Source organism: Somniosus microcephalus, chromosome 9, assembly GCF_052327205.1.
Source record: "Somniosus microcephalus isolate GS21.2 chromosome 9, FLI_Smic_1.0, whole genome shotgun sequence".
NCBI lineage: Eukaryota > Metazoa > Chordata > Chondrichthyes > Squaliformes > Somniosidae > Somniosus > Somniosus microcephalus.
In genome coordinates, this window is record NC_140995.1 from 191,689,743 (window position 1) to 191,700,686 (window position 10,944).

At 42.2% G+C, this 10,944-nt stretch overlaps 1 protein-coding gene across 1 annotated transcript in view; it reads left to right on the forward strand.

Moving 5' to 3' along the window:
* grik2 (glutamate receptor, ionotropic, kainate 2) overlaps positions 1 to 7,047 on the forward strand; it is a 529,211-nt gene extending 522,164 nt beyond the window's left edge. The window contains exons 15-16 of the mRNA XM_085998231.1: positions 2,819 to 3,069; positions 5,688 to 7,047. Coding sequence (XP_085854357.1) covers positions 2,819 to 3,069; positions 5,688 to 5,852 — 416 coding nt within the window. The 3' untranslated portion in view covers positions 5,853 to 7,047. The remainder of the gene's footprint in view (positions 1 to 2,818; positions 3,070 to 5,687) is intronic.
* The last annotated feature ends 3,897 nt before the right edge of the window (positions 7,048 to 10,944 follow it).

The window sequence follows — 10,944 nt, forward strand, 5'->3', positions numbered from 1 at the left end:
CGTGCAAAATTAAAACACATGGGATTGGGGGTAAGGTACTGATTTGGATAGAAAACTGGTTGGCAGACAGAAAGCAAAGGGTTGGAATAAACGGGTCTTTTTCCGAGTGGAAGGCAGTGACTAGTGGGGTACCGCAGGGATTGGTGCTAGGACCCCAGTCATTCACAATATATATTAATGATCTAGACGAGGGAACTAGATGTAATATCTTCAAGTTTGCAGACGGCACAAAGCTGGGTGGGCATGTGTGCTGTGAGGAGGATGCTGAGAAACTCCAGTACGGTTTGGACAGGTTGGGCGATTGGGCAGATGTATGGCAGATGCAGTATAATGTGGATAAATGCGAGGTTATCCACTTTGGTGGCAAAAACAGGAAGGCAGATTATTATCTGAACGGCAATAGATTGGAAAAGGGGAAGTGCAACGAGACCTGGGTGTCCTTGTGCACCAGTCGCTGAAGGTAAGCATGCAGGTGCAGCAGGCGGTCAAAAAGACAAATGGTATGCTGGCCTTCATAGCGAGAGGATTCGAGTACAGGAGCAAGGATGTCTTGCTGCAGTTGTACAGGGCCTTGGTGAGACCACACCTTGAGTATTGTGTGCAGTTTTGGTCACCTTATCTGAGGAAGGATGTTCTTGCCATGGAGGGAGTGCAGCGAAGATTCAGCAGACTGATACCTGGGATGGCAGGAATGACGTATGAAGAGAGATTGGGTCGATTAGGCTTATACTCACTAGAGTTTAGAAGAATGAGAGGGGATCTCATTGAAACTTATAAAATTCTAACAGGACTAGACAGACTAGATGCAGGGAGGCTGTTCCTGATGGCGGGGGAGTCCAGAACCAGGGGTCACAGTCTAAGGATAAGGGGTAAGCCATTTAGGACTGAGATGAGGAGGAATTTCTTCACCCAAAGAGTGGTGAACCAGTGGAATTCTCTACCACAGAAGACAGTTGAGGCCAATTCATTAAATATAGTCAAGAAGGAGTTGGATATATTTCTTAAGGCTAAGGGGATCAATGGATGTGGGGAGAAAGCAGGGACAGGGTACTGAATTTGGATGATCAGCCATGATCGCATTGAATGGCGGAGCAGGCTCGAGGGGCAGAATGGCCTACTCCTGCTCCTATCTTCTATGTTTCTATGTGGCCCCTTTATTGGTCTGTGTGGCTCACGTCCGTGCATGTGCGTTTTTTCAATTTAAAAGCCGCTTCACCGGCTGCACGGGACCCCTGGAGTGCTGCGCAGCTATACAGCTTGAAGGGAACATTCCCTCCATGGCCTCGCCCTTCCTTATCTCTCTCATCTCCTCCAGCCCCACAACCCCCTGAGATATCCGCGCTCCTCCAATTCTGGCCTCTTGAGCATCCCCGATTTACTCGCTTCACCACTGGTGGCCGTGCCTTCAGTGTCCAAGGCCCTTAACTCTGGAATTCCCTCCCTAATCCTCTCCACCTCTCTACCACTCTTTCCTCCTTTATGACACTCCTTAAAACCCACCTCTATGACCAAACTGTCCTAATATCTCCTTACATGGCTCGCTGTCAAATTTTGTTTTATATTTTGAGAAGTGCCGTGCAAATTATTGTGTTGTTGTTTTAACAAGGGGCCCCAGGCATGTTTTAGACCCCTCGGGGAAAATTGGGCTGCTCTGCTCATGTTTTGTTGCCGTGGAGGTAGCCTAGCAAGCGCCACTGACACAAAAAAGGTCAGTACAGATCCACAGCACACCTGCCGGCCATGATCGACACCCTAGCCTGCTGTCCTTTCCCCCACCCCGGGTCTTTCCTAAGGCTGAGGACAAGCTGCCCAAAGTTCACTCTTCCTGAAGGGTGAGCTACTTGATGAGGCACAACCGGTGCCGGCAGCCCGTTCGAAATATTTCGATCAAGCCTGAGGCTAGGGGGTTGGACATATTCCTGAATGCGCCATCACATGACCACCTGCCTCCAACCAGCCCGCCCAGTCAAACAGCCATTTCCATCCCATCTCCAATATTTTAATAAACAAAAGCATTCAAAGAAAGACTTGCATTTCTATAGCGCCTTTCATGACCACCGGACGTCTCAAAGCGCTTTACAGACAATGAAGTACTTTTGAAGTGGAGTCACTGGTGTAATGTGAGAAACGCGGCAGCATATTTACGCACAGCAAGCTCCCACAAACAGCAATGTGATGATGACCAGATAGTCTGTTTTTGTTATGTTGGTTGAGGGGTTAATATTGGCCAGGACACCGGGGAGAACTCCCCCGCTCTTCTTCGAAATAGTGCCATGGGATCTTTTACATCCACCTGAGAGAGCAGACAGGGCCTCGGTTTAACGTCTCACCCGAAAGACGGCACCTCTGACAGTGCAGCACTCCCTCAGCACTGCACTGGAGTGTCAGCCTAGCTTTATGTGCTCAAATCCCTGGAGTGGGACTTGAAAGAAAATGAAAAAAAACACACTTGTTGTTAATGCCCCTATGATTTTTCTCCTGGGTTGCTCGCAGCAGTGTCCAGGAGATTAATCTTTCATTCCTGGAGACTCCCGGGCAATCCTGAAGGATTGTTGGCAACCCTACCTGAGGTCCAATTCTGGGCTGGCCTCGGCTCAGGTGCATGCTACCCCCACAGAAACGAGTCTACCTCACTACCTCACTGACACCAGTGTAACACTTCTCAGCAAACTAGTTTTGCCGTAACAGTGTGATGTATTTGGTTGTGCAGCATTTCGAGAACTATGGGAGTGGTAAAGCAATTTGGCCGCCGAGGTGATGTAAAGAAACAGATGGAAGACCGCAGCGGCTAATCTGGTTTTACTTTGTTGATCTCCAGGTTCACCGTATCGGGAAAAGATCACTATCGCCATTCTCCAGCTGCAGGAAGAGGGGAAACTGCACATGATGAAAGAGAAATGGTGGAGGGGAAATGGCTGCCCAGAGGAAGAGAGCAAAGAAGCCAGTGCTTTAGGAGTCCAGAACATTGGTGGCATCTTTATAGTACTGGCTGCAGGCCTAGTACTCTCCATCTTTGTGGCGGTGGGCGAATTTCTGTACAAGTCGAAAAAAAATGCACAGCTTGAGAAGGTAAAAGACTTTTCCAGTGCATCTGTAAGTTATTGGAGATTGTATAGTGCGGTCCCACTGATCTTTCATTAGAGTGAAATCTTATTGAATTATATATAAATGTCCAGATTCTCTGACAAGAATATTGCTTAATTTTTGAGTGTATGTTTTGTGACAGCAAAATCAAAAAGAACTCAGAATTCAAATTTTGTAAAAAGAATCTGTGCTGTTTTAGTTAATAGTCACTGGCTTTATTAAAGCCCTTTTTTTTAAAAAAAAACTTTATTTCTTTGAAAGTGTATGGCAATGATTTTTCCATGTTAACATTAATGCGGTGGTATATGATATAAATTATTTATTGTATTCGGCAAACATGGGTATAAATTCAAGCACAACATGAATAATCCAATCAGTAATGCCACAAATGTTGTTTTGTCTCTGAACTGCATTCTGATCTTCGAACCGCAAAAAAAATGGAATATATTTGATTTTTTTTCATTGTTTATCCATTGTATTTGGTGTTCAATTCAATAAATGTAATTGTGCTAAGTAGTTATTGGCAGTTCAGTGTATTTCAGTGCAGTAAGAAAACATCAAAGATAAGTAATATGACTGCATTTCATTAACACTGATAACACAGCAGAGGGGAAAGTGCATTAGAACAGCAATCGTTGAATCCATATCTCAATTCACAACCATGTTGCCTATGAATCAGTGTTTGTCAGATAATAGGCTTAAGTAGCTGAATCCATGTTTGTCATTTATAGCATTTTTGATTCATGCTATGATCTGCTGTGCTTTTAATTAACCATAATGCTTTGTCTCTACTGTGCATCTCCTGATTTTTCTTTTTTAATTAAACACTGCTTATTTCTGTAGAAGTGCAATGATTACTCTGCCAACATTAAACCAAAAAAGTGATGGCTTGCCGTTTCTTTGGCTGGCACGTTGAAACAAGGAGAGCACTGGGACAGACCCTGCCCCACTTACTGCTGGCGACAGAATGATCAAACGATTCAAGTTGGTCACTGTCACATGCATTTCAGATTAGAAAAAAAACATTTGTTGAATTTCCCCGTAGAGAAATTTTGTTCAGTCATTTGAGCCACGATTAATAAATCTAAATCTTTAACTTGTTTACTGCCACACCTGCTATTTAGCCTTAACGTGCTACTGCGGGTTTTTTTTACCCCAGTCTCATGCAGTTGTTAGCTGTTCAAAGCGGATTCTGGCTGTAGCGACAGAAAAATGACGGGTTGTAGTGAATAATTGAAACCAAAGCGTTGTAGTCATTGCTCCTCTATTTTTCCTGTCATTTTAGCACGTTTCTCCTGTTTAATTTTGTCATGCAAAAATTACATCTTGTCACATGTCCACGTTTTTGTAGGACTTTTTTTGCCTCGGGGGTTAAGTTGCCGGATTGGTGGTTTCTTCACGATTCATCACTTGAATATCCTGATGCAGTGGCAGAAGGAGTCACAAACTGATTAGAAAGGAAGCTTGGGGGCTGAGCCCTTCAGCCATTTCTGTGCAAGCATTAAAAGATGAAAAGAGGTTTGATTGATTTGTCATAGTTGATGATGGAACACGGCCTATGATATCCGCTATGGTTAAAGGATTACTGCTTTAACTGGCTCTTTAGAATTTTTAACCAGGCTAGCAATTAGCAGAGTCCAAATAAAAAGAGATGGTTGATGAGTGTCAGAATAAAACAAAATGTGGAATTTTAGTGTTAATGCAGTTAAGTGGAATGCCTTTGTTTCTCATTGTAACCATTTCATTTTTAGATTTTGAGCATGAGTTAAAGTCTAGATGATAGCAATATTATAGATCTTTTTTTTAATTCAATTGTGTCATCTTCATTTAATTTCTAGTAATCTTTACAAACAAACATCACATTCCAGCTTGTTGTTTTACTGAAAGAAAATACTGCAGATGCTGGAAATCTGAAATAAAAACAGAAAATGCTGGAAATGCTCAGCAGATCAGGCAGCATCTGTGAAGAGAGAAACAGAGTTAACGTTTCAGGTGATGACCTTTCGTCAGAACTGGAAAAAAGCAGGAAATGGAACAGATTTTTAAGCAAACCAGCCACTACACTTGCTTAAAAATCTGTTCCATTTCCTGCTTTTTTTCCAGTTCTGACGAAAGGTCATCGACCTGAAACGTTAACTCTGATTGTCGCTTCACAGATGCTGCCTGACCTGCTGAGTATTTCCAGCATTTTCTGTTTTTATTTGTTGTTTTACTGGTTATGTTAAAGCATGGTTGGGCAGGGGGAGGGGTGGGGGGACAATTGGAATCCTACCAATGGTAGCTACTGACTCACTGTATTATGATTATAATTTATTAATGCTGTATACATTCTTTTCAAGTAGATGAAATATTTGATTGATAACTAGGAATGCAATAAATACAGCATTCCTATAGTCCTGTACAATTTAAACAGAGTACATAATTCTCAAAAGCAATCATGTCAGTTTTATTTAAAGGGAAGTAGCAAGCTGAATGCTTTTCTTTCAATCATTGCCAAGCTTGCCTGGTGTTAGGGCAGAGAAATCTAAGCTAACATGTGATTTCACTGTCGCTTCAAGGCATTGCAGGTTGATCTCATTTTCAGTCTTTAATTTTCCCCACAGAGGTCCTTCTGTAGTGCCATGGTTGAGGAGCTCAGGTTGTCTCTCAAGTGTCAACGGCGTCTGAAACACAGGCCTCAGGCACCAGTCATAGTGAAAACAGAAGAAGTTATCAACATGCATACGTTCAACGACAGGAGATTGCCTGGCAAGGAAACAATGGCATAAAGTGTAGAAAATCCACACCGAGCACAAACAGTAATCTTTGTTCCCAATGACCTGCAAGAGTGTTTCCTGTGGAAATATGCAAACCGTGCCGAACAAGCGAGTTACCTCACGTTGCCATGTCGAAAAAAAAAATACCTACCATATGAAAACAGGGTGGTCAAAGTCAGATTCCGAAACATTGTCAAGGACCAAAACTTGCAAATAAAATAATAAAAACACAGTAAAGACTTTTTCCCTCCCTTCCTCTTCTCATCCCTCCCTCTCTTTTTCCCATATAGGAAATGGATGGTGATAATAAAGGAAAAGAAAAACTGGAAAACAAAGAGAAAACTGATGTTGAGTTTTAGCTAAAGTAAGGCGAGCTGGAAGTGGTGCTGTTAAATGCCCAAAGTTGTGCAGTTGCTGTAATAGAGGCTGTTCAAAATAATTGAGGTTAAAGGTGAAAGAGAACTGAGAGGCATTGGAAAGAAATGGTGAAACCTTTGTGCGATCTTTCAAGTGTTTGTATCACCACCAGAAGGGAACACAAGGCAATAATTGTTTTCTGTCAAATTTAGTTTTTTTTAAAAATGGATCAGACTGCATTGAACCCTCACAAAATGAAAGACTGCTAGACAATTAAACTTCCTAAATGATGGATTGCGAAGTAGTTTTTCAAAATTTGAATGATGAAGTAGGGTTTAACGAACAGTCTTTAATCCTTTTGATTTGCGTACCTCATTGTGGTAACAGAAGAGTGTGTTTTTCCCCCCCTGGGTCTCAAGAATTGTTCCTTTCAAGTTACGTCACCCACCTGCTCCCACATCCAGCTGAAGTGATTTGACACCTGGCCTTTCAACTCGTGCGGTTCCGTCTGATTAATTATGGATATAGGATTGTTCATTGACATGACCCCATGGTAATGTTGCAGGAGACTCTTTTGTAGAATGCACTAAATCTCAAGTCACTACTGCTACAACTCCCTGTGAGCAGATTTTCAAGATGTTCATGTTTATTTGTGGAAATGCAAGATTTATATGAAAATAGTTTTTGTATGGAATTTTTGTAATAATTTTTATCAAAAAATGAACACACGGGCACTAAATCTCAATGGGTTTCCATTAGGCTGATAGCATACAGTGATGGACTATTGTGTGTAATAAAAGGCGCAGAGTCTTGGCCATATATTGTGATAATAAATGAAGTGCATACTGTGTATTGTCTGAAATTAATGCACAATCTAAAAACAAGCAAAGGAATAGAATCATTTTTATTTAAATATTTCACACCACATTTAGGTCAGTGTTTGCACAAATTGGTTTAGAGCCCAATGGCAGTGTGTCTGGTTCCTCCTTTTCATATGGTATTATTTGGCAAATTTTCTTAAAAAAAACTCATAATAGAGGAATTATAGGGTAGTATGGAAAGCCAAAGATGAAGTTATTCCCTGTGCTGACATTTACATATACCTAAATAATATGATGTAAATTTAATTGTCTATGATGTCGTTGCATTGAGAAATGTCAGCAAAGAATCCGAGTTCATGCAGAGTCCATATTCCTGAAACCATAAGATAAGTCCGGATAAAGACGGCCATATTGCCTATTTTAGCTCTTCCATCCAGAAAGACACTATAGATCCCACCCATCCTCGCATCCAATTGTTTTTTTTAGTTTATTCAGGGTTTTTGGCCTTCACTGCGCTACCTAGACATCCATTCCATGTTTTTGACCACTGTCTGGGTGAAGGAGAACTTCCTGATATCAGTCCTAAATTTACCTTTTAATAGTTTGAACCTGTGTCCCCTGTACCATTCTCATGGTTTAGTTAAAAGTTATTTCCTGGATCTACCTTTTCCATACTGGTTACTATCTCATATCCTTCTATAAAATTCCTTCTCAATGGCCTCCTTTCGAGGCCAAAAAATCCATGTTTCTCCAGTTTTTCCTCATGCCACAGCCCTCTGATGCTAAGGATCAGTCTCATAGCTGTCCTCTGAACTGCCCCCAGTGCTTGAATATCTCGGTGTCTCAGTGACCAGAACTGGACGCAGGACTCAAGTTGTAGTCTGACTAGTATATTATACTGATTGAGCATGTCTTTCTCTGACTTGTACGCTATTGTTTTGGCTATATAGTTCAGCATTCTGTTTGCTTTGTTAGTTGTTACTCTGTATTGATTGAACATGTTGAGCATTGAGTCTATCAAGAACTCTTAATCACTCTCAACCCAGTGTTAGCCATTTTAACACAATTCCTGGAGCACATATGCCCCTCATTTCTTTTTGCCTATTTACAGTACTTATTCACCCACTCACATATTAGGGATAATTCTCCAACTTTGCACTTCTGGTGGGGAGCTTTGCCTATCAATAGTGCACATTGGAAACTTGGGTATTCACTGAGCATCATTTTCTGACCATTTGAATGAATACTTGGAAAATCATGCTTCACATGGTTGCATTTCCAATGTGTGTGAGGCTTCCAACTAGCAGCACAAAGTCAGAAGGTTACCCCTTATTTTGCGCAACTGATTTTGTAGATTGCGAATTGCATCCTCAGATTCAATTATCCCTCCTAATGATGGTCACATGCACGCATGCACAAATACAGCCTCCTGCAAGTGGTGGTATTGTAGCACCTCAGTTTTGCACCTTCTCAGCTCCTCCGCCTGTACTGTAGTGACACTCCTATTCACCAACCAATTATTTTTTCTGCTTCCCAAATTGTCATATGTTTTGCTATTTAACCATAAAGAATAATATAAAATCAAGGCATTCTAATCAAAGCATTACATAAAAATAAGGACAGAATATAGGTCTTTAAAATGCTGACTGAATTATGTTTGCCTATCCTGGTCCAATTATCACCTGTCCTCTAACCCTGCTTCATGTGAAGACTCCCCTTGGTCTTGAATCTCCATGTGAAACGCCACAGGACATTGACTAGTGTGGGTACATACATGCTCACACATATACAAAAACATTGCACTGAATAACACCGTTTTGTTCAGTTTTTGGGTCAAAGAACCACAAGATAATGTGCCGTTAAATAAAAATCAGGAATGTTAGAAGTGCACAGCACTTGAAAGACAAGCTAATGTTTCAGGGCAACAAAGAGAAGCAATTATTTTGTTACTCGGAGCGCACTCAGCTAATTTAAGAGAAAACATCTTCCACATTTCCCCCATGCATTTCACCTCTCCACATAAGTTGCATTCTTCTGTATCACAAAACTTTTAGATACTCTGAGAAGACTGCTGAAGTTCAAAGTTGCACCTTTGTTTTCTAAGTGCACATTGATTTTGAAGTTCGAGCAGAGCTGGGTGTTACTGTACATTACAGCACTGTCCTTTCATCTTTGAGAACTGGAATAAAGTCCAGTGCAGGCCTTGGAACTGGAGGCTTTCCTGTCTGTCTGCTGGCTGAAAGGATCCTCAAGTCAATGGCTGAATTAGTCTCAACTCAGATCTTAGTGGCCATTGTGCTGCAGCGCAAAAGTGACCAGTTTTAGTGCTGATTGAATTGAACTGGCCAAACGACTCAGAGAGATCATTAAGATGGCTAATGAGAAATGGAAATGCCACACTATTGCAGTATAGGCTGTTCTGCTGAGCTTGAGTTTAAGGCACATTGAGGAAGGTTTCTTCTGTGCATTAGATATAACAAACATTTTCACAGAATCACAGAAACCCCACAGTGCAGATAGAGGCCATTTCGGCCCATCGAGCCTGCACCGACACATATCCCACCCGATCCCCGTAACCCCTACACAACACATATCCCACCCTATCCCCGTAACCCCACGTATTTAATCCCCCTAACACTAAGGGTCAATTTATCGTAGCCAATCAACCTAACCCGCACATCTTTAGACTGTGGGAGGAAACCGGAGCACCCGGAGGAAACCCACGCAAACACGGGGAGAATGTGCAAACTCCACACAGACATATTGGTTCTAAATTTCAGTAGCCTGGGGGCCAAAACTGGAGTGCTTTCTGGGCAGACTGGGGCAGAATTTGGGACTAGATCTGGTTACACAAAGTCCTCAAGCCCCCTCCCACCTGTTGGAATTTCGGGTCAAGGGTGGGGTTTGAATGCATAATACGTCTTCCCACAAGTAGGCCAGCATATTGCAATGCCATGCAAATGAGGGAAATATACAATGTATTTGCTTTCATTTGCACCCTAATAGCGCTGGGCACAAGGGACACTTGTGTGTTCCTGTGGTACAGCATTGCTAAGGGCGGCAGGAGGGATTTAAAGGGCTGGTTTCCCTACTGCAATTAATCTCAGCAAAGCAATCACCCCAAATTGGGATAACTTACTGAGATGAAGTAAGGTGGGGAGAAGGCGCATGTGGCGCATAAACACCGGCATAGATCTGTTGGGCCGACTGGCCTGTTTCTGTGCTGGAAATTCTATATCATTTTTCAAAACGTTGTAGAAATCGGAGCCTGGACAAGCAAAGTGTCATAGTGACTTTCCAAATCCCCACCTGAGGCAGGTGTGCTTGCTGCACCGTGAGTAACGCAGGTGCCAGCCCAAAATACATAAAGGCCCCGACCCTAGAAAATGTGTTGGGTCAGGGCGCGTCAGGTAGAGCGAGGCAGCAGTTCCGCTACACCCCCAAAAGCACTCCAGTGGAATTATCTGGCCTATTGTTTGTAATGTATTGCCAAATTTGCTCCACCTCGTGCACACACAGAGGAAATCATTCTCCATCGTTAGGACCAAATAAAAAAAAGAGTTTTACTCTGCGTCTGATGGGGCTACAGTTCCAACAATGAAAGAACTGTTCCAGTCTCTACCATTGATTTCCCTCACCTTGATGAGCACAATAATGCGCCAAAAAATGATAAGTCGAAAAGCAGATTTTCCTTGCCATTCTGATGGGCAATATTTCCTGGTGTTACACCTGGGCAAGCTACATGTGTGTTGCTTTGGCTACAGTTGTATTTTTGTTATCAAAGGTTTTCATGAATTGAAAATAAAATATGGTCCTCCTCCACCTCCTTATGGTCCCCTTCATCATTTTCCATGGCAACAAATTCTTGATTAAGAAAAGCAATTTTTTTTAAAATGCCCTTCTGTTTCGCATCTGCTGCCGCCAAA